Source organism: Phyllostomus discolor, chromosome 3, assembly GCF_004126475.2.
Source record: "Phyllostomus discolor isolate MPI-MPIP mPhyDis1 chromosome 3, mPhyDis1.pri.v3, whole genome shotgun sequence".
NCBI classification, from domain to species: Eukaryota; Metazoa; Chordata; class Mammalia; order Chiroptera; family Phyllostomidae; genus Phyllostomus; species Phyllostomus discolor.
Window position 1 is genome coordinate 209,752,988 of NC_040905.2, and position 21,872 is coordinate 209,774,859.

General features: G+C 64.1%; 2 protein-coding genes across 4 annotated transcripts in view; one reads left to right on the forward strand and one right to left on the reverse strand.

Moving 5' to 3' along the window:
- Nucleotides 1-12,985, reverse strand: CRAT (carnitine O-acetyltransferase). 2 transcript variants are annotated; one of them, XM_028512783.2, is made up of 15 exons: nt 12,396-12,985; nt 10,625-10,763; nt 9,685-9,948; nt 7,422-7,540; nt 6,278-6,331; nt 5,580-5,745; nt 5,130-5,304; nt 4,465-4,643; nt 3,854-3,954; nt 3,365-3,484; nt 3,085-3,207; nt 2,854-2,989; nt 2,432-2,494; nt 1,550-1,687; nt 1-884 (listed from the first exon to the last, which is right to left on the reverse strand). In XM_028512783.2, the coding sequence occupies exons 2-15, from the start codon at nt 10,649-10,651 to the stop codon at nt 669-671; spliced, it is 1,881 nt and encodes a 626-aa protein (XP_028368584.1). In that variant the 5' UTR covers nt 10,652-10,763; nt 12,396-12,985; the 3' UTR covers nt 1-668. The 2 variants fall into 2 exon arrangements, with proteins under 2 accessions (XP_028368584.1, XP_028368576.1); XM_028512775.2 differs by lacking the exon at nt 10,625-10,763 and having other exon boundaries at nt 12,396-12,984.
- Nucleotides 11,861-21,872, forward strand: part of PTPA (protein phosphatase 2 phosphatase activator) — a 26,408-nt gene continuing 16,396 nt past the window's right edge. Inside the window, exons 1-3 of one of the 2 annotated variants that reach the window (XM_036022354.1) lie at nt 11,861-11,884; nt 15,984-16,081; nt 18,308-18,394. In XM_036022354.1, the coding sequence (XP_035878247.1) occupies nt 11,875-11,884; nt 15,984-16,081; nt 18,308-18,394 (195 nt within the window). In that variant the 5' untranslated portion in view covers nt 11,861-11,874. Of the gene's footprint in view, nt 11,885-13,109; nt 13,408-15,983; nt 16,082-18,307; nt 18,395-21,872 lie in introns of those variants that run through there. The other variant, XM_028527304.2, reaches the window with a different exon arrangement.

Genomic DNA, 21,872 nt, shown 5'->3' on the forward strand with positions numbered 1-21,872 from the left:
TCTTTACCAACAGGTTTTCCCTTTATTAATACCTCGAGCGTTACTATGACACAGCCAGGAACGTGGCTCAGGAATCCAGCCGGGCGGAGGCGGGGTTCTCGAGCCGCATTCCCCGAGGAGCGCGGCGGTCCCGCGAGAGACGGCCTCACGGTGCAGGACGGCCGGCGGGCGGCCCGGGCTCCCCCTTCCCCAGGACACCTCGCACCTGGCCTCTCAGCCTTGGGGTTGCCTGGAGCCCCCCCCCGCTCCCCCCAGACAGTCCTGCCTTGAGGCCCTTGGGAGTCCGAGGGCCAGGGTACAGATCTGAGCACGCTGCGCAGACGGTGGGCACGGGCCAGAGGGGACCTGCCGAGAAAAGGACTCCCCGTCCCCCACCCTGGGGGGGGACGGGCCCGGCCGGCTCCGTTCCCCAGAGGAAGGCCTCTGCGGGGGACACACGGGGCGCCCAGCCTCTGAACACAGCCCAGGACACGGCCCGGCAGGAGCTGGGGACGGCCCACGGAAGGCACTTGGCTCGGGCCCGCGGGCCCCACTGAGCGTGTGGCGCTGGCCCTGGCTCAGCCGGACCTGTGGGGCCCGGGGGGACGGGGAACGGAGAGCGGAGCCCTGGTGGGCGGCCCACCCGAAGGCGGCTTGGCTGCGGCGCCGGCAGGCCCGAGCGCGGGGGCTCAGAGCTTGGCCCGGGGGTGGCCCTGCAGCAGAGCACGCATGTCCAGGAGCGCCTTCTCCAGGTAGTGCACCAGGCGGGCGGCGTTGGTTTCGGCGCAGCTGTTGTAGGCCGACACGGAGAAGTTGACGTGGGACTCCATGGGGTTGTAGCAGATGCCGTAGCCGTCTGGGACCACGGGCCCGAAGCACATGACGCAGTCTGTCTTGGAGGGGACCTGGGGGTGGCACGGGACTGAGGTTCTCGCCCCTACCCCGTGGGGCCCCCGCCGGCCCCTCGGCAGCACCGGCCTGCCTTCCCACGTCTCTGTTCTGCTGTGCTCGGCCTCCCCCTGCTCCATTGGACCGGGGACTCCCTCCGGCCCTTGAGGGCGCAGCTCTGGTGTCGCCCTTCCATGGAGCCTCACTGACGCTCCTGGGGGCTTCAGCTGCTCCCCCCTCGGGGCTCTGATGACCCCCAGCACTTCCGGGGGCCGTTACTAGCTCAGTCCCTGTGCTTCCGGCCCACACTGCGAGGCCCTGGAGCAGGGACACTGCTGTCCCTGCTGTGTCCCAGCACCCGGCACAGGCTGGCACGGACCAGGTGCTCCTTCAAGTCTTGCTGGGAATACGTGGGGCCGACTCTCCCCTGTGGGGCCCTGACTCCCCTGGGCCATAGGGGAGCCCCCCGAACCGTCTCCTCTGCCAGAACTCAGCCGCTTTGGTGGCGGCCCGTGGTGGCCTGTGCGGGCCACACCGCCACCGAGGTCTGACTGTGTTCTAGACCTTGGCTCCAGCCAGCGCAGCCTCTGTCCCACTCTAGCTCCAGGGGTGCTGCTCCATCCCACCCTGGGGCACCCAGGACAGGACAGGGGCCCCGAGGGGCTCTGGGGCGGTGGCCCACCTGGCTGGTGGAGAGGTTGAAGTGCATGGCGATGGCGTAGGAGGTGTCCATGAAGATGTCCGGCATGCTCACCAGGTCCTCGATGGCCTGCAGCTTCAGGCCCAGCAGGTGCCGGTCGAAGGCTTCCCCGCGGATGGCCTGCGGGAGAGAGCATGGTCAGTCAGGAGCAGCGGCCGCGCCACCCTCCACAGAAGTGTGTGGCAGCGACGCGTTGTCCCTCACGGGCCCCTCGGACCAATGAGACCAGAGCAGCCAGGCGGGAGAGCCCTCACGTCCCACACCGGGAAACTGAGGCCCAGGGCCAGTGCAGGGAGGCAGGACAGTGCAGGGCTTGAGAGCACAGGCCTGGCGCTGGGTGGCCTAGCCCCATCCTGGCTGTGGGACCTTGGCGGGTCACTTACATCTTGGAACCTCAGTGTCTTCATTTGTAAAATGGTGACAGTACTGAACTCCCCTGGTAGGGGACCTAAACGGTTATCTGCATGTAACACAGGCGGAGCGTGGCCCACAGGCGCTCAGAGCCACAGCCAGGATGGGGACCCAGACCTCCGCACCACGGACTGTCACCTGAGCTGTCAGATGGCAGGAACCCCAGTGCCTGCCCACTGTGCATCCTCGGAGCTCCAGAGGCCCCAGGGCACCGGGGAGAGCCTGACACAAGACCGGAGGCTGCCCTGAGATCTGGGGCCATGGCAGTCATGGGCTCAGCCTCAGTTTCTCCAGCTTTAGTATGGGGGTGTTCAGCCTTGCTCTAGGTACCCAAAGGCTCAGGGGAGGGGTCGTGTAAGCTAAGGGCGAGCAGCCATTTGCTGCAGGGGTGGGCAGGCGGATGGACAGAGATGCCAAGGGCCAAGCAGGCAGGGACAGAGAGGCCTCGCTCACCCGGTCGGTGTAGGCTCGGTGGGCCTGCACGGCCTTCCGCAGCAGCTCTACCTTCTCGTGCTCCTGCAGGTGGGGGTGAGGGGAAGAGGGAGCTGGAGGGCTGTCCCTTCCCTGCTCTTGTCGGCCGTCTCAGCACCCACTCCCCACCCAGCGCTACATTCTGAGAGGAGGGAGTGGAACTACCATCACTCTAGGGCAGGTGCTCACTGGTGCTGAGTGAATGAATGAGTGAATGAATATTCCCTTTTCTCTTGGCCTGCCAGGAAGCTCAGAACTAAATTCCTGGCTCCATCTTCTATTATATTCCCTTGTCCACCACTGGGTTGGAATACAGGAGGCGCTCCATCAGTGCGTGCTGACGGAGCGAACAGGAAGGGTGATGGCTCACGCCCAGCTCACCCGCCCTCACCCCGCACCCTCACCGACACGTTGGCGTCATCCATGGCTTTGACGAAGGCCAGCGAGTCCACGGAGGCCGAGCGGATGGTGTCCGTGCGGCCCAGGTGAAACATGCGCAGGGAGGCACTTTCGTACGTGGCACAGGCCTGCCCGTATATCCTGGGGGAACACGGGGCTGAGCACGGTCCGGCGGCCACCCCCACCTCTGCCCCCGGGTCGCACCCCCCTCCAGGACTGGGCAGGGCGGGGCGCACCTGAAGTAGGCCAGCTGTAGCGCCATCTGGATGAAGGCGTCAGGGCTCAGCTTCTCCGCCTTGGGGAAGTCCTTCCCGAAGTGGTGGAAGACCGCCACGATCATGTCCAGGTCCTGGATCATGCTGGGGGCGGGGAGGGGCGGGTGAGCAGCAGGCGCGTGGCGGGCCTGCCAGCTCCAGGGAGGGAGGTCTCGGGACCGGCTGGGTACGAGGGCGGACCTGGCACCAAAGCCGGCTGGACTCAAGGGGCTGGGTCCCCTACCCAGCGCCTGGCACTCACATGCTAAGGTTCTGCTTGGCCTTCTCGATGTCATTCTTGATTTCGGGCGTGATGTTGAACCGCAGCTTCTTGGGCATGGGCAGGGGCACCATGGGAGACCTCATGAGCTCGGGCTTCTTCCTGCACAGACACGTGGGCCAGGCTCACACCAGTGCCGGGGCAGCCTGGGTCCGCCTCTGGGGTGGGGGCGGGGAGGATGGGTCCCTGAAGCTGGAGGGGGCCCGCCCAGGGAGGCTCTGGGGTTTATCTGCTGAGACCACCTCCCGCTTTCAGAAAGCCAAATGGAGGAGGCCTGGAGTGGGGAGGGGACTTGTCCAAGGTCACGCAGCTGGGAAATGGCAGAGCCAGACTTCACACCCTGGTCTGTCTGGCCCTAAAACCCATCCCCCTTCAGGCCCAGGCCCAGGGAAAATGCCATGCCCCCACAGACCAGGCCGTCCCCCGTCTCCAAGGACTGGGGGAGTGGGTGGAGGCGGGGGCCACACTCACGTGTACTCAATGATGTGGTCCACGAGGGAGACGATGGGGGGGCCCTCGGCGGCCGCGTGCTCGTAAATGAGCCCGCAGGAGCCGTCCTCCGCCACGATGAACTGCGGAGGGGCGTGGGGACCGGTCAGCCCCCGCTCCCCGGGGCCGCTCCCCGGGGCCACTCTCCGGCGGCTCCCACGGGGAGGGCCTCTCTGCGGTCCCCACTGGGCCCAGCCCTCTATCACGGTTGTCAACAAGAGCTGGCGCTCACAGGGGCCTCGGGCCGGTCCGGGCCACGCCAAGCACACCCCACGCTCGCATCCCCCACGCTTGCATCCCTCGCTGCGTCCCCGAGGCTCTCCCACCAGGCAGCCCCACCGCAACCCCTACTTTCCCAGCCCTGGGCTCCCTCTGATGTGCGGAAGGGCCACTCTGGGGGCGAGCGCGGTTTCCTGGCCCCAGGAACGGCAGGCCCACTGCCTGGTAATTACAGAAGCCTCCTGGCTTCCACCTGCTTTACGAGCTGGGGTGCCAGCGGTGGTGCGGGCCGGGGCCGGGGAGTCCCGAGGCTGCAGGGGGCCCAGCGTGGGCTTGTGGAGGGGGGCGGGGGCCCGGGCCGCCCAGGCCGTCACCTGCAGCGTCTTGTCGAACCAGCGGTTGCCGCTGTTGAGCTTGCTGCCGCCCCCGTGCAGCATCTGCCCCGCCACCTGGCTGCGGTACTTGTCCTCCGACACCCGCGGGATGACTCCGTCCAGGCACATGGTGAAGATGCTCTTCTGGATGGAGCGCACCGAGTCCCGGTTCACCTTGTCTGCGGGCGGCACGGCGGGGAGGGGTCCAAAACGGGGCGTCAGGCCTGCGGTGCCTGCGACACCTCCAGGACATTTGCCGAGCGCCAGGACCGGCGTCAGGGCTGCACACTCAGCGGGGCTCTGCAGCCCCACAGCACCCCGTGAGGCGCCCCCAGCGCCCGGCCCGCTGGAGAAATGAGGGCGTGGAAGACCAGGGTCTCACAGAGAGCGGGGGTGGCAGTCAGGGGCCCCACGCAGGGGTCTGGCTCGGGGACAGTGCCCCTGGCTGACGTGGGGGCCGTGGTGGGCTCCGCGGCCAGAAGACTCGGACTCTCACCCCACTTGGTGCTTAACCGAGGGAAGCGAACCCACCCAGCCCCCAACCGAGTTTCCTGAACTCAGGCCAACACCTGCTCCAGATCCGAGGGTTCAGGGGGGACCCGGGCCCGGTGCGGGCAGAGGCCGGGCTGGGGGCCTCGCCTCCCCGCCCCCCCATCCGGAGGCACCTTTGATGAGGGTGTTGTACGCCTTGGCCCAGGAGTTGCGGTGGTTGGAGGTGAGGACGCCCACGGGCTCTTTGTTGGTTTGCAGCGACGAGTTCCAGATCTTCTCCAGCTGCACGAAGATCTGGTCCGAGGTGAGGGGAGTCCCGTCGCTGTGGTACACGTCCAGCTCGAAGAACTGCCCGGGGACAGGCCGGTGGCGGTGAGGACCTCGGGCAGCCGCAGTCTCGTCCCACCCCAGCCCCCTCCTGGTCCCGGCAGCCCAGATGTCACAGCGAGGTGACAGGGTCAGGCCGGGGGTGAGAGGCAGGGGAGGGCGTCCCAGCACTGCTCTCCCCAGGCCGGGCGGGCCCACGGCCCCTCTGGGCCTCCCGGAGGCTGGGGCTGAGCCAGTCGCCGGCAGAGACGCCAGGGCACGCCGGCTCCCGGGGACGCGTGCGCGCAGGGCCCCACCTGGTAGTTGTGCACCACGGTGATGTGCATCGGCGGCTTCTTGGTCTTGCTGAAGCTGACGACCGAGTCCTGCTTGGGGCCCGGCACGCGGCAGGAGGACAGGATCTGGTAGTACTGGTTCATGCACAGCGGCTTCCCCCCGAGGTGCTCCACGGGCAGCGTCTCACTGTGGGGCAGGGGACAGTGAGGGGCCGCTGGGCGGGTGGGAGGGGAGAAGGGGAGAGGGAGCTGCTGGGCACGGCTCGGGGCCGGGCCGAGTCAGGTCTCACGCAAACGGAGTCCGTCGCCCGCCCCTCGGGTCCCTGCTTCCCCTTAGCCTGAGCGGGGGCCTGGCAGAGGGGGGTGAGGGTCAGGAGGCCTGCGTGAGTCACCCTGGAAACTCCCTTCCCCTCTCTGGGCGCCGCTTGCCAGGGGGGAGATGAAGCGCCCAGTCACCCTATGGGGGCCTCTTTGGCTGGGACGCCCACCCCAGGGGCCTCTCGGGACGCAGCCAGCAGAAGGCAGTCCCGGCAGCCGGAGCGGAGGACGTAGGCGTCCGACCCCCAGGCTCTCCCTCCCCAGCCCCAGAGGAGGCCGGGCCGACAGGAAGTGAAAGCGCCCAAGCTCCGGGCCTGCCCCGCACGCAGGGCTTGGGGTTGGGCCGGGCCGCAGAGGCCGGGTTCATTACACGGGCAGGGTAGAGGCAGCCCAGTGCTCACTTGTCAACCATGGCCTTGAAGTCCAACACGCCCTCGATGACTTTGGCAGCAAACCTGGAGGGACCAGCGAGAGATCAGAAGCTGTGTGGACACCATGAGGAAGGGCGCCGGGCCGGGGACACGTGCAGGGTGAGGGGGTGACCCATTGCTTCACTCCTCACACCCACTGCTGGCAGCTCGCCCTTCTGAGCCTGCTTTCTCAAAACCCCCGGAGGGAGGCGCGGGGGCTCAGGGAGAGGCTGCTGACCAGACCAGGTGCCTGGCACGGGTCCGGTGTGAAGGCGCGGGGGCGTGGCCGTGCTGGGCTACAGGTCAGTGCGGCTGGCCCCACCCACGGAGGGCCTGCACCCTGCACCGTGGTCTGGGGTCTGGAAGGACGGCGCTATTCTCTCAGGCATCCGTTACGGAGGGACCCAGGACCCCAGGGGAGGGGCTTGTGATGTCCCCTGCACTAGGTCCCTACCCATTTCTGGGCCTCCGTCTCCCCCAGGCCATCTCTCAACCTGACCTTCCTCCCTGGACTGTCTGGCCCATACCGACCATGCCCGACACCCGGGCTGTCCTTGGGCCCCCTACATGGGGACCACCAGCTGGAGTTGCTGGGCCTGAACCCCCAAGACCTTCCCAGGACGCCCTGGTGCCTTTAAGAGCAGCAGGTGGTGGCCGTGGGTAGCTGGTGCTTGGGCAGGAGATCCCCGTCTTCGGTATTTTTATCCCTGGTAGGACAGGAACAGAGGCCAGGGCAAGTGACACGGCCAAAAGTGGAGAAGGGAACTGTGTATAAAGGTCACCCCCGGGGCCAGAGGAGAACAGGAAGGATGGGCGAGGTGCCAGAAGTGGCGTGCGGGGCAGCCTCGGGTCTGGGCGGGGCAGGGTCCTGTCCACAGGGTGCTGGTGAGCAGGCACGAAGCTCTGGAGCCGGGAGGATGTGCTCCCTGCCCCAGCTCAGCCAACACCGAGAGGGGATCTTGGGCAGGCCGCCTCACTGCTCCGAGCCTCAGTTTCCCTGGCTGTAAAATAGGGGTGATGCTCCCTGCTTCATGTTTGGGGGGATGAAACGTAACGAGCAGGGCTGGGCCCCTCCGGCCTCCAGTCCGACCGGAGGAAGTGGACCCCAGGGCCCCGCCCAGCCTCAGCCACTCACCGGAGCTGTCCCTGCAGATCCACGAAGTCCTGCTTGGGCAGCACGAGGCCAGGGCTGGAGTGGATGACCAGGGGCTGGCGGTACTGGAGGTAGGCCGTCTTGAGCCACCATTCGGACAGCTGGGGAAAGAGCCAGAGCCTGTCAGGAGCTGAGGGGGATCTGGTGGCCCTCCCCCACAGGGCCAGGGGACCCTCTGCCCCCTCTGCGGAGCACAGACTCTGAACACAAAGGCTCACACCCAGAACCCCCTCCCCCTTAACCCCACCCGCAGCGCCCCGTCACCTTCCCGCAGCCGGAGCCGGGCGGCAAGGCTGATTGGACAGCGCTGCCAGGACTGGCAGGAAACCCGGGCGTGGGGCGACCGCAGGCAGAAACGGGAATCGCGTTCCACTACCTTACGGATTTTGGTCCGTGCTTTGGGCTACTTTTAGAAATAAAAAGGTCTGCCTGATAGAAAGGAAAAGCAGAGGAAGATACAGAAGAAGAAAGTCCAGTGGAGGAGTGTTTGCTCGTCCCAGCTGAGCCTTCTCCAGGAAGGTAGGAGCCCAGGGCTCCGTGCAGAACGGGGGGCCCTGGGCCCCCGTGGCCTGTTTTGCTGGTGTCAGACTGGGGAGTGGACACTCACTGGGACCTCAAGGCCAGCGTGATCTAGGGGAAGCTCGCTGAGGATAAGTCACTGCGCTGGTGACAAGAGGCGGGCTAGGTCCAGCAGGGGAGTGTTGTCTCTCTGGGGACCTGCCATGGACATGGCAGAGGCTCCTAGGTGGCTGTCACCCTTGAGCCTTACATGCTTGGCTGCAACATTGCCTGCCCTGCACCCCTGCAGAGCACACGCCCAGTATGGCTCTTTCTGGCAGGTCCTTTAATCCCCGGAGACCCGGGCCCCCCGCTGTGCTTCCTGGTCGCCCTCAAAGAGGGGTGGGACGAGCCTTTTCACCACACCGATTCCCCTTGGGAGACTGCTGGCCTGGGGCACGGGCCATTGTTAGCCTTGGGCCCTTGGAAGGGGCGCCGGGGGTGGTGTGCCCACGTTGCACAGCACACCTGTGGGTGCCTCGCTGCCCGCTGACCTGTAGCCCGTGCGAAGGAGCTGCGGGCTACGCAAAGTTGGAAAGCTGCCAGAGCCCGGACCGCCTCCGCTCCTGATTCCGGAGCCCAAGGCCTTGGGCTGCCTGGGCTCAGCGCGGCCCTCCACCGGCCGATGACTCCCGCCTCCGGTGTGCCAGCCCCACCCTCCCAGCTGCCCCCCCAGAGCACCTCCTACCCCGGGGGGCCAGACCTAGCTGTGGTTCTCTCTTACAGACCTGCCCCTCCTGTGGCCATCCCCTTCTCTGTAAGTCCCTGACAGTGGCTTTAGGTCGGGACTGTCCCTGTCTCAGTGCCCCCATTGGCAAGTACCACTGGCACCAAAACGTCCTCTGGACTGAGTGACTCCCCCGCTCCCTCCCCGCCAGCGTCTCCCTCAGGGTAAAAGTTCCAGCCTTCCCACCCACCTCCTGCTCCCACTCTTGCGTCCCCCGCAGCGGCCGGAGAGGTCACTGTGAACTTCACATTGAGGTATGAAACACACACAGAAAGGTACACGGGGCATCAGTGTAGACAACTTGCCACCAGGCGAACGCACCTGCGTGGCAGGCTGAGATACACGACTGCAGCGACTGGTCCCTGAACTCAGATCCCCTGCTTGAAGCCATCCTGCAGCCCCTCCCTGCTGAGCTCAAGTCCAAGTCCCTTCTCCTCGCGTCCCCCCCACCCCTGCACTCCACTCCCGCCTCTGTCTGTCCCCAAACTCGCCAGGCTACTGCTGCCTTGTGTCGCCCCCTCTGCTGGTCGCAGACCACCTCCTGCCTGCCTTCCCTGACCCTTCAGCGTAAAGACGCTGCGATTCTCCACCCCTCTTTCCCATCACTGCTTTTCATGTCTCCAGAACTTCGCTGCCTGACATGGCCTCGGCCCCTCACCGTGTCCTGTGTAGTCACCTTCCTCCCTGCCCTGCTTGAGTGTTGGCTCCGAGAGGCTGTCAACTATGTCTTTCCTGCTCAGCCAGCACCGTGCCGAGCGCCAGGCCCAGAGCAGCGCTCACAGAACTGTGCGCAAAGGAAGGCGCCAGTACAGCCGGTGTTGGTGTTGGAAGATTCCGTGTGCAGCGGGGACAGGCCACACTGCGGGATGCTCGCAGTGACCCGCAGCCTCCAGGAGGGCCCCGGTTCCCCTCCCCCTCCGCAGGAACTGGGGGGCCGGTGTACCCTCAGCTCTCACTCACCCAGTTCTCCATCTTCGTGGCCCTGCGCTCCAGCCCCTTCTGCAGGCGCTCTCCCACACCCCCCGAAGCCTGAAACTCTTCCACCAGCTGCTTGGTGTGGGTCCACTCCTCCTCGCTCACGATGGGCTGCAGCGCCTTCAGGTAGTGGTCCAGGGACTGCTGAAGCGGCGGCACCGGCAGCCGGGGCAGGGCGTCCTGGTGCGCCTTGAAGCGGCCGGCGGCCTTCGTCAGGGAAGAAGGCTTGAGGAAGCCCAGGGGCCTCACCTGCAGGCAGCAGAACATTCTGCTCATTCTCTTGCTGGCTCCGGGAGGCCCTGGCGATCCCGGGCTGCGGTCCTGGGCCCTTATGTGCCCATCACTGGGGTCAGATGGCCTCTTGGGTGGTGCCAGGCCTGGCTTCCCAGCCCTCAGGCTATGGGTGTCTCCACCTCTCCGGGGCCTGGGGATGCAGGTAGGGCCGGGGGAGGGATGGGTGTGGCCACTGATCTTGGCAGAGCTCTCAGGTTAACCAAGTCAGGATGAATGGCACCTGGTGAGGGTGCCCAGTGGAGAGGAACCTCTCACCTGTCTCAGTGCACAGAGCCCTGCCTTTCTCCCCCTGGGCCTCCGAGCCAGCCGACCGTGAGGTGACTGCCCCCGCCCAGAGGCCCCCACCTCCTTTTCTCCCACCCTTGCCAGGTTGAGAAACAGGAGGGAGGAAGAGAAAATCAGAGCGAGCCAGACGATTACAGCACCTTTGGGTGAGGGTGAAGCCATGGGACTCTTTCCTGCCTGTGGGATGGCGGCAGGGGTGGCGCGGGGGCAAGACAGAGCTGAGTGGCCGGCAAGGAGGGTGAGAGGGGGCGGGGAGACTCTGAAGGCGGCCAGGAGGAGAGACAGGAGAGAGTTGGAGGCTGCTGGCAGCAAGAGGCAGGCAAGTGGCAGAGGCTCCATTCCGTACCTTCTCCTTCTGCTGCCCGTCCTCCATGGCAGGACTGAGGTTCTGAGCCCTGTCTGTCTGCCTTGGGCTGGATCTCTAAGCCTAACTGTGCTACCAAGTGGGCGAGCGGAGCCTAGCAAGAGGCAGCCACTTGCCCGGGCTGGAAAGAGAAGACAAGAGCCAAGATTCAGGGGGGAGGCAGAGGGGGCAGCGGCGATGGCTGCGGTGGCTGCAGTGGCATCGGAGGCTGTGGCTGTGGCTGTGGCGGGGAAGCCGCTCCACCTGTCCTGGCTTCCAGAGGTGGGGGGGTGGGGAGCAGGTGAGAGGGCCGGAGTACGTGGGCATGGAGTAGGAGGGAACCTGGAAGACGTTCTCCTCTCTTCTCTGGATGGGCCCGGAGCCAGGGAGGGAGGCCAAGAGACACTAAAAAATCCACCTGCTAGAGTCTGTGTGGGTCTGTTTGGCGAAGAAGAACTCAGCTGGAGGGCAGGGGCTGCCGGGCCGCTGAGCTCACCACAACTCTGCGGCCAGTCTTGAAAGTGGGGATGGCACAAGGGGGCAGGCACCGGGGGAGAATGTAAGCAGACTGGCCACTCAGAGCCCCGTCCATCCTCCGGTTCCCTGCAGGGCTCTTGGGCGCCCTTCCAGGCCACCCTTCCACCAACGCCTGGTTCTCTTGAGTTGAGGCTCCTTCAGCTGCGAGCCAAGAAGGAAGGGCTTTGGATTAAAAAAAAACAAGCAGTGCTGGTTTGGGGATTGGGCTAGACTGGAGTAAGCCATCTAGGAGATCCTGGTCCAGTCACTCCTTGGCTCAGTTTCCCCAGCAGTAAAAGGGATCAGACCAAGCCGTCCGGCAGGTCCTGGGAGATGGCTTAGAGGCTGTTTGTGGGGTGGGGACACGGCCCGGGCGGCGGCAGTGACAAGAGTGAGGTGGCGCTTCGGGGTCTGGGAAGACTGGGAAGAGCCTGTCCGCCACAGGCCCGAGGACAGGAGCCCCCCCTCGTCCCCGGTGCCTGCCATGTGTGGTCGAACGTTCTCCTCCGCACGGACGGAGGGAGATACAAACGGAGAAGAGCTTGGAGTAGAGAGTAAAGGAGTCCACATCAGGGCACCAGCACCTCTTGCTCCAGGCTGCCCTCTGGGGAGCGCCGCGGGGGTGGGGTGGAGGTGTTAGGGACAGGTTGGGGGAGGGTCCTGGTGGAGAGGGAGGGCCTGGGACGGCCACCTGCCACCTCCTGCCAGCTCTCAGGCCTTTCTGGACAGCCCAACTGATGCCTCCACGTGAGTGTCTCTGGCTACACTCAGTTCCCTAGGGACTATATGGTAAGTTCAAGGAGGCTGACCAGCTGGCTGGGGCTGGGGAAGCGGCTCTGGCCCGGGCAGAGACCAACCCGGCTGAGCGTGCTCTCCGGGCGTGTGGGTCAGAATAACTGAGCCAGACGCTCCGTGTCAGCCTGCTCCCCGACTCCACGTCTAAGGGTGGGGTGCTGCCTGAAGTCGCGGTGCCACTGTTCCTGGTCCTGGAAATTTAGCGCTACAAGTTCGAACCAGCCTCTGACCTTGAACCTCCGTCTATTCCTCTGCCAAACCGGGGAAGCCCACCTGCTAACCCCACCCCGGCAGCTTCCGTCCAGCCCGTCCAGCGGCCTCCCCGGCCGTGCAGCCTCACAGCCTGTCAGCATGTTTACCGGTTTGGGCGCAGCGCTGTGTCTGGCCCGGCTGGCGGTCCGCGGCCCGCCCGCCCGCCCGCCCCGTCCAGGGCCGGCCAGGCCGGGTTCCCGGCCGCACTTACCGCGTTCCTGACCGCGAATGCCAACATCTCTTCGGCCCGCCTGCGGACACGCAGTCCGCTCCGCGTCCCGGGCTGGGCAAAGTCCGCGCCGCTGTCGCCACCGTTGGTGGATCCCCGCTAGAACCTCCCAGCCAAGGTCGCCGCGTCACCGCCGCCAACGAGTACAGGCGGCCCCGCGCCCACCCACCGGGCCGGGCGGTGGCGGGCTCGTGGCCCGGGGAGGAGGACTCTGGGAGGGGTCACCGGCGGGGTGCGAGCCCCACGGAGCTAGCCGCGAGCGCGGGGCGGAGCCACAGCGCGGGGCGGGGCGGGGCGGGGGCGCAGCTGGCAGTCCCGGGACGCCGTGAGCGATGGGACCCGACATCAGGGGCCAGGCGCGCGGGCCGCCGTCCCGCTGGCCCTCTTCCACCCCCAAATGCCGTCCACGGGTTTGGAGGCACTGGTGTGCGCTCCTCAGCCCGTTTGGGGTTCTGGAGCACTACGTTCTCAGGGTGGTAGCCACACACAACCAAGTTGACGGGGGAATGCCTCCTAATATCTCTCGCGACAGGGTCAGAGCCACGCACAAAGATGACAGGTGGGAACCGCCCCGCAAAAGCATGGTTGCCGCAAAGGCCCTCGCTCGCCCTGCAAAAGCATGGCGGCCGCGCCCCGCCCCAGTGCCCGGCGGGTAGTTGTCAGGTCGGGTGGCGAGCGGACCGTTGGGGCGCATGCGCCCGGGCGCCCCGCACCAACATGGCCGCGGCCTCCCAGTGAGCGCTGCCGCGGCGAGCGGGCCGTTGCTGGGCATGCGCTCTGCGTGCCCCGCACAGACATGGCGGCCGTCTCCAGTGGGGTGACTTTAATTCTTGGTTTTCGGTTATAGCCGGCCGGTGCTCATTTCCTTTTAGAAAGCTCTGAGCGCGGGGAAAGGAAGGGTGGGTGCGGCAGTGGAAGGTGAGGGGCCTGCAGGCGTCAGGACGCGCTCCTGGAGGGAGGAAGATGGCTGAGGGCGAGCGGCAGGCGCCGCCAGGTAGGGCGCGCCGGCCCGGCGGGGCCGGGGTGGGGGGCGCGGGGGCGGTGCCAGCAGCGGGGGCGGGGAAGGGGAGGGTCGGGCGATGGAGGAACGCCAGGGGCTGGAGCTGAGGGGCCCTGCGGGGAGGGCGGGAACGGGGGCCTGGTGGGTGGGGCGCAAACCCGGCCCGGGGGAGCCCGGCCTGCCCGAGGGGTCGGGTGGGCAGCGCCCTGGCGGGACGGGGTGGCCTTTCCCACGTCTGGGCTGCGCGTGCTGGAGTCAGCTGTTGATGCGGCGAGGAGGATGCGGAGGACGGGGGTCGCCTTCTTTAGACCCTGCGCAGGGGCCGGGGGCGCTCCGCGGGGCTCGGCCTCTGCCTGCCTGCCCGCCCGCCCCCCACCCCGCACCGCCTCCGCGCCCTGCGCGCCCCTCGCACCCCGCTTCGGGAGGCCGGCCTGTGCAGTTTCGGTGGTTGAGACTTAATTGGGAGAAACTGCCCTTGGTCGTCTAAACCCCTAATTTAAAAAGGCCGGTTGTGCAAGGAGATGAGAGAGTCTGTCTCTGGCATCACCCTTGGTAACTTTTGTTTACGCAGTGGCCTGTTTGTAGTTCGTCTCAACTATCCGGGGTGGAGGTGCCAGGGAAGGGATCTTAGAGAGGCCTGAGACCTGGAGAGCAGGAAGGCTGCTGACCCCCCCTTCCCCGCTTGGGCTACGGAAACTTGAAAGATTGTGTCAGGAGCAAATTAGGTTGGCGAAACACAGCCGGTGCTTTGAAAGCATTGGCGGGGGCGGGGGGGGGGGTGGTGCTGGGTAGAGGGGGCAATGGGGGAAAAATTGTGGCAACTCTAATGGCATAAACAATAAAACATATTTAAAAAGAAAGAAAGAAAGAACAAGAAAACCTTGGCTCTTCGTTCTACCCTGTGACATTTAGTGATCCCTGGGTGGGCGAAACCAGGTGTTGATTTCATTAAGTACAGAACTTCCACGCGTGTCCCCTTAGCGGTCTGGTAATGACGTCAGCAGATAGGGGGCCGCCGGGATTCCCAGTGAGCTGTGTCTCTGGCGGAGGGAGGGGAGCCCAGGGTCTGGGGGCGGTGGAGCGAGTGAGAGGGGGTGAGCCTGGGCCGGGACAGGGGGTAGGGCAGCTAAGGCCTGGAAGACCGTGCTTCCCTGGGTGGGTAGGGGCGGCCCGTCTCTGAAGTCCGAGGCAGGACGTGCTGGGACAGGTGGAGGGGGCTCCTCCACTCACACAGCGTGCTGGCGAAAGCCTTGGGTTTTGGGGGCACGCAGACCTGGCTCTGCCCGGCAAGAACCTTTGGGACCCTGTTCATTTCATTCTTACCCCGTTATTTTCTTCTTTAAAATGGGGCTACTCGACCTTCGTCACCAAGCTCTGGTGTGTGTTGTGAAGGTGGTGTGGGCCACCCCCGGGACACGGCAGCTCCATCAGTTTGGAGAGGTGTTATCCTTTCCAAGGGGGGTACAAGTCGAACAAATGGACTGCTGCCGCTTAGTACGTTATACTCTCTGGGTTAAAGATTTCATGTGTTTTTAAAGATGGGGAAAGGGAGCGAGGGAGGAAGAGAGGAAGAGAAACATCTGTGTGTGGCCGCCTCTCCCACGCCCCCTACTGGAGACGTGGCCCACAGCCCAGGCATGTGCCCTGAGTGGGAATGGAACTGGCAACCCTTTGGTTTGCAGGCCGGCACGCAGTCCACTGAGTCACGTGAGCCAGGGCCTCTCCGGGTTATTGAGGAACACAGCTAAAACTCTGGATGTTTCCGTCTTACACTGAGAGGTTTTAGGGGATCCAGTGGTCTGGTGGCCCCATCGTCGGAGGCGGAATCTGGTGCTGGAAAGGCTGGGTCTGACTTCATTTACCACAGTTCTGCATTTGAAGGCTTCTTTTTTCTAAATTGAGGAATTTATGTTCTGGGGATCTGTGTGCCTCATTAAAGATTTGTCGTCATTGCTACCTATAGGGTAGCCTTTGCCCTGGAGGTTCTCCTCTGTGATGAAATGGCAGGAGGGCTGTCCCCTGGCAGGGAACTGTTCTCTTCAATTTACAAAAGGGTTGTGTTCAAAGAACATTTGCACGTTGATTATTTGGAACATGGAACACGTTTTCCAGTAAAAACCGTGTAGTGAGGTTGTCAGTCTGACCTACCAAGTTTTTTATTTAGCATCTTATTTAAAGTAGCAATTTACTGACAGTAGAGGGTCTCCATTTTGGGTTCTGGGAACAGGGCTTACAGAACAGGTGGGAGGAGGGGGAGAGTTTCTGGCCTTTCTGGGGCCCTGGTTTGCATTCTGAACGAGGCAGAGGTTTGCCTTGCCCTGATCTCAGACTCTCTGTCCTGCTCCGTAGGTCTCCAGACCTCCTGGCACACCCCACCTCCACCTCACCCTCCTTGCAGAAGGGAGGCGGGGGGCCCGTGGGTTTGGCGTGACAAACCAGCGCTCTGCCCCGGGAGGCCGAGTCGGGCTTGCACTAGGGCTTGGGTGTCGGAGGCTTGGTTTAAAAATGTGCGTGTGTCGAGGGGGGCGGAATTCTATTTATCTGTGTGCTTTTTCATTTTCTTTGTCAAGATTCTTCGGAGGATGCCCCTGCAGCCACCCAGAACTTCATCATTCCGAAAAAAGAGATCCACACGGTCCCAGACATGGGCAAATGGAAGCGCTCTCAGGTACCAATGGGGTCTGCACGGTAGGGTCAGAGCTGGGAGGAGAAACTTGGGTTTTGTCAAAGACAGTGGTTTTCTAGGAGCGATGGGCTGTGAGTTCCTGACCCTTCTTGCCCTTGGAGCACTTGGAAGCTAGGGAGAGAGGTGACAGAGGAGATGACTGTCCCTCTCCTTTGGGGGCAGCACGCCAGGCCCTGAGCACTGGGACCAGGGCAATCCCGGAGACCTGTGCTCCTGGCCTCATAGCCCGTCACCCCTGGATGGCACGCTGGCCGCACACGAGTGCCTAAGTGATGGGAGCGTGTTGCTGTGGTTTTTGGTGACAGCGAGCAGCAAGTTGGGGGCCCAGTGTATCAAAGGGAGAAGAGGTTGTCATGTGGAAGCCTTGGCCAGGGAAGTGGCTGAGCTTAAAATACCAGGGATCTGGGGCCCAGAGCACTGGGGGGTGGACCGGCTTTCTGCACTGCCAGGCCCCCGGTGGGCAGAAGACAGCAGCTTGTCTCTCCTGGGCTGTGGTCAGGCAGTGGAAAGACCGTGCCCGGGGAAAAGGAGCCAATTTCAAACTCCTAGGGAAGGGCTTGGGTCCGGCTCCAGCCGGGTGCCTGCTCCTGGCCTGGTTGGCTGCTGTGGGGAGTGTCGCTGTAGGTGGGGGCAGGCTCGGCGGTCGCGGTCCGGTCCCGGTCCTGGTCCTGGCAGGTGGGGCTGGTGTTCCGTGCGTGCGGAGTCTGCTGTGCTGGCGCTGGTCTAGGCCACAGGTCAGCTGGCCTAAGGTGGCTCTCCCTGTTCTTGTAAATTCAGTGTTGCTGGAACCCAGCCACGCTCTTTCCTTTATCTGTTGTCCGTGGCCACCCCCGCACTGTGAGGGCAGAGTGGAGAGCGTGTGAACCAGGCCGTGTGCCCGTGGAGCCTGAGCGTTGGCCGCCCAGCCCTTCTCAGGCAGAGTTTGCTGGCTGCGCCCCAGCCGCCTGCACTTGCGGGGAGCGCCGGTCACTTTCTCTCCTGACCTGTGTGGGACGATACCTGCTAGGAGCCTCCGATGCACCCTGGAGCTCAGCAGTGAAGGGCACGGCCCTGCTGTGGCCGGGCAAGGGACTCTGTGCGGTGGCCCCCAGTGTCGCACTAGGCCGCAGAGTGCAGCCGCGGGAGCATGGGCTCAGGGGCAGAGGGGGCAGGGCTCGAAGCCCGGGGCCACCGCTTTCTCCTCTTGTGACTCCGGCGCGTCGTCTAGCCCGGCCGTGCCCCGGCCCCCTCTGCTATAAGGCGGGCCCTTCGGAGGCGTCCGTGACTTAAAGCGCAGAGAGCACCTGGCCAGTGCAGGCGTGTGGCGAGCCTCACTGCACATCAGGTGTGTGTGTTACTGCTGTAAGGATGACGACGATGATGGAGATGGCATCAGCAGAGACTTTGCACGCAGTCGTGTTCATAAAAGAGTGTCCTGAGTTTTAGTCACCAAGAGACCTGGACCCACGTGGGTGCAGGGACCGCGGAGGGTGACGCTGCCCCGTGTTGCTTCCCCTCTTGCGTCCCGGTGTAGCCGCAGGGGTGACCGGACAGAGGCCGTAGACAGGAGGAGGGCTCAGACCGGCCCTGCGGGGGGGAGAGTTGCAGTGGGCGACTCGCCGGGCCTGCTGTGTGACCCTCATTCCCACCGGGCCGTGGGCAGGAAACAGTTCCCTCTCTCGGGAGCAGGTACCTGCACCGCAGGCAGACGGCCTGGCCGGTGTGGTGGGGAGCCACCTGGAAGACGACCAGCGGAGGGACCCTTCACGGTTCCCTGGGACTCCTGGCGATGTAGTACGATGGTCAGTACTTGGCCGCTCTGCTTCGGAGTGTGGTTGGCTGGGTCCTGCTCCCCATCTGATGAGTTCCTGGTCTTAGGAGACTGTGGGCAAGTTACTGCTCCCGCAGCCTTGGTTCCCCCCCTGTGGAGTGGGGACAGGGATAGTGTCTGGCTCGTGGGTTGTTGTGCAGAGGGACTGCTGGTAGCGACAGTGAGCACGCAGCAAGCTCTGGCTGGAGGCCCAGGGGTCACGGGCTCGCCCTGGAGTTGGACAGAGGGTCGGGGTGGGGTACTTGGCATTATCTTCCGCTGCTCCTGCCGCTGGGTGGGAGTCGGCGGCTTGGAGCCATTCGGTGACTGGGTGGAGCCGGGGCTGGCTGGGGTGTGAAGAGCGGGGCTCTGACCGCCCTTTCCACGTTCCCCTTCCTTCCTCCCACCCCGTTTGGCAGGCATATGCTGACTACATCGGATTCATCCTCACCCTCAACGAAGGCGTGAAGGGGAAGAAGCTGACGCTGGAGTACAAAGTCTCTGAGGTAGGCCCGGAGGGGTGGGGGCCTGCGGGGAGGCCTGTCCGAAAGGAGCTCCAGAGCCACAGGGGCTCGCTTCCCACCGCAGGGCACCGCAGAAACAAGATCCCCAGACACGTGCGATGTTTTGGTGTCTGTATTTCTAATCTTTTTTAAAAAATCTCTGAATAGAAAATTGTGGTCCAGGCAAACACGCCATTTTACAGCATATAAACGGCATGTGTTTTTTGCTACTTGATGTCTTTATTTATGTTTTTAAATCAAAAGAGACCACACAAGTAGACCATAAAGGAATGCTCACTGCAGAGATTCCTGATAGAAACGTGTGTAACGCTAGTGGCAAAGCTGCCCTCTCGCTCCACCCCCCGCGTCCCCGACCTTAGTGGTGTGGGGGTTCCCCTATCCTGCCCCGCGTCCCCTGCTGCCCTGCCCTGTGGACGGCTGCCTCCTGGAGCCAGCCCTCGTCCGTTTAAACAGCCCCCGCCTAGACTGCCAGGCGGCTGCCCTGAGCACGGCTGCCCTGAGCACCCTCGCACCCGGGTCTGCGGGCGCTGTTCCCGAAGGCTCCGTCCCTGGCAGTGGGAGTGCTGAGGCGGAGGGCGCCCTGCTCCGTGGGTGCACTTGGCTCTGTTTCAGCGACGGGCTTGTTAGTGGAGGGAGGGCGGGAGCTAGCTGTGGCGGCCCGATACCCGTGGGAAGGTGTGGTCCTGCAGCTGTTTGCTCTGCTGGCTGCCGTCTTCCCGGGCTGGGTCCCAGGCCTCCCGTGGCCTTTTGGATTCCTGTCCCAGTGGGTCCACAACCACCTTGAGCCTCTTCTCTGAGACGCCAGGGCCTGAGAGCCTCTCTCCACGCCTTGTCTCACCCGGCGCTCTGGCCGTAGCCTTGGCCGGTGGGTGAGGCCTGGCTCTGCTCGTGCACACGGTATCTCCGCCGTCCTGAGGCTCGTGTTGCCCCATCGGCCTGCGTATTCCTGAGCCCTGGCTGGCTGGCGGGTGGCCGAGGCCCTCTTCTGTCACTGTGGGGAGCCAGGCCCGTGCGGGGGATTGCCAGTCTTCTCTTGGGAGCTGGCCCGCCAGCGACCTCCTGAGTTCCTGTCAGGCCCACCCAGTGCTCTGGGGCTTGGCCACGAGTGCGGACGGTGGGAGGGAGGGCTTCTCGTTGAGCCCGTGGCAAGGGATGCTCAGCTGTGCTCAGCGGGCTGGGGAGTGCGGTGGGCAGGGCTCATGGGAGGGGAGTGTTGTCATTACCCAGCAGGTGCTGCGCTGCCAAACCCCTCGCAGGTCCCTTCGTTGCCCCTGAGGGTGTGACGCTGCGTGGTTAAGTGCTCGAGTTCTGGAGTCAGGTGACTGGGTTTTGATGGCCTCTCACTTCTGGCCTGAGTGGCCTTGTCTCTTGTGACCCTCCATGTCCTCATCTGTAGAGTGGGAAGGGCCACAGACCTCCTTATGGCCCCCGGGGAGGGTTTGCTAGATCCCGCGTGTAGGGTGTGTTTGCACCGTGCCTGGCGAGCACTGGATGACCGCCGTCACTATTAGCCATTGGTAACGGGAGCCGTGTTGCCGTTCTAATTTCCAGTAGTGTTGCTGCTCCAGCCGAGGCTGTCCCAGAGCCGGGGCACATCCTGGCACTGGGCCAGTGCGGTGCTCCTTTCTCAGGGGACAGAGGGGACTAGGTCTGCTTCTGCCCTAGGTCAGCTTCTGCCCACGCTGGCAGGGACAACAGGGGGCATGGCGCACAGCACGTGGCCTACGGGGCTGTCTTCTGCCCGGGGCAGTGTGGGTCTCCTGCTGCGGGCATGGCAGCTGCAGCTGGGGCGAGGGCACAGCGGCCTCCCTCGGGCGGTGGCGCCCAGACTGCCCACGGCAAAGGCGACGCGGGGGCCGGGCCCAGGTTCGGAAGGCTCTCCTTCGTCTGCGGTTATGTCTGTCCTTCTCTTTGGGGCTTAGAATTCTTAATTTTTGCGGAATAAACATGGTAATAGATAGGAGGCTTATTTTTTGTTGTTCTGTTTTATTTTTAAAATGAGGGCAAAATAAAAAATTGGTAAGTAAAAATTTGGAGCAAATTTTATTCGTTCATGAAATCCAAAAGGGAAGCCTGGATTCGGGAGAAGGAGTGTAGGTCAAGGTGTTCTTTGTGCTTTCGGATTCCGGCCCACGGTTCCCTCTCCTCTAACTCCTCCCCGCCGACTAGCCAAGACCACAGAGTCTGCCTGCCCCCCCCCCCCCCCCCCCCAATTTAAAAATCCCCCTGCAGAACGAATTGCTAGGAGCCTTTTAATTATTCATCGGCCCTGCTGAGCTAGCAGCTGGGGCCTGGCCGCCGCAGGGAGGGAGCGCCTCCTTGATCCCCCTTAGCTCCTTGTCACCAAAGGCTGACTGGACTGGATGTGCCTTGCTGGCGCGTCCTGGGGCCAGGACTATTGCACCGCCCTCCCCCGCCGCAGCTGCTCTGTGGGGGCGGGTCTGCGCTGTCCTCATCAGTGTCCCTGGTGACCTGGTTCTTCCCAGAGCCAGGCTCTGGCGTCATTTCTGTCACACTTCAGCGAGGCAAGTGCATGTCGCCCTGACCCTCTGCTTCAGCCAGTCTAAAGGAGCTCTCCCCTCCACAGCTCGTCCCAGGCCCCAAGCACAGGGGACGGGAGGCGAGGCCATGGTCATGCCGCACAGTGGCAGGAGGCACCCCTTACAGGACAGCTGTGTGACATGTGCCTCCTGGAGCCGAGCCTCGGGGGCACTGGCCAGCATGCACACCATTAGCTCGAGCCCGCTCCCCGCCGCCCCAGGTACCTGCGTAGCTCTTGGGAAGTGGCTGCGCATGGCTGGTGGCTGTGCCTTGTGCTCCTCGTCACCGCTTTTCCTGTGGGCACCACCCTGCCAGTCCCTGCCAGTGCCAGGAGCTCCTGGGCGCCCCTCACGCCAGCTGTGCCCGGGAGACGCGGGCCTGATCCGCCTCTCAGCAGGGCCCCTCCTCCCAGGGCCGCCTGCCTTCGAGTGTCCTGTGCAGCGGGCCCTCCCGAGCCTCCCGGTGTCTCCAGAGGCCCCTCTCTGTGAGCCACGTCCGGAGGGGCACGCTCCTCGCCTCCTCGCAGACCTGCAGTTGGGCAGACAGCCTCGCCTGGTTTCCTCATTGAGTAACGTTTCGTGTGCCAATGTTGTCCTGGCCTGTGACACCAGTCCCACTCAGCCCCCACCTCCTGTGGGAAAGGTCGGGACCACAGACGCCCGAGGCCCCACAGAGCACCCCTCCCATCAGCACCTCTGGCCTGGCATTGCCGCAGAGCGTGAGTTGCCAGGTAGTTTTCCGCAGTGTGGTTTGTGGGCACGGACAGCTGGGAGTGACCCACGCATGTGACAGGAAGGGATTCGGTAAATGTGCAGTCCACTGGAGCAGTGACATCCTGGTCACTTATCAGAGGCTGTCGCAGAATTTGTTTCCATGTTAGTGTGCAGCGAGGTTCACGAGGAAACAGCGGGCTGCAAAG

What these genes read in the sequence shown, in the direction of transcription:
- CRAT (XM_028512783.2), bottom strand. Translation starts at nt 10,651, where the DNA reads ATGGAGGACGGGCAGCAGAAGGAGAAG. An exon ending in TGGATGACGCCAACGTGTCG is followed by an intron (nt 2,495 to 2,853) that starts GTGAGGGTGCGG and finishes CCCCACCTGCAG; the next exon opens with GAGCACGAGAAGGTAGAGCT. An exon ending in TCAACCTCTCCACCAGCCAG is followed by an intron (nt 885 to 1,549) that starts GTGGGCCACCGC and finishes TGCCACCCCCAG; the next exon opens with GTCCCCTCCAAGACAGACTG.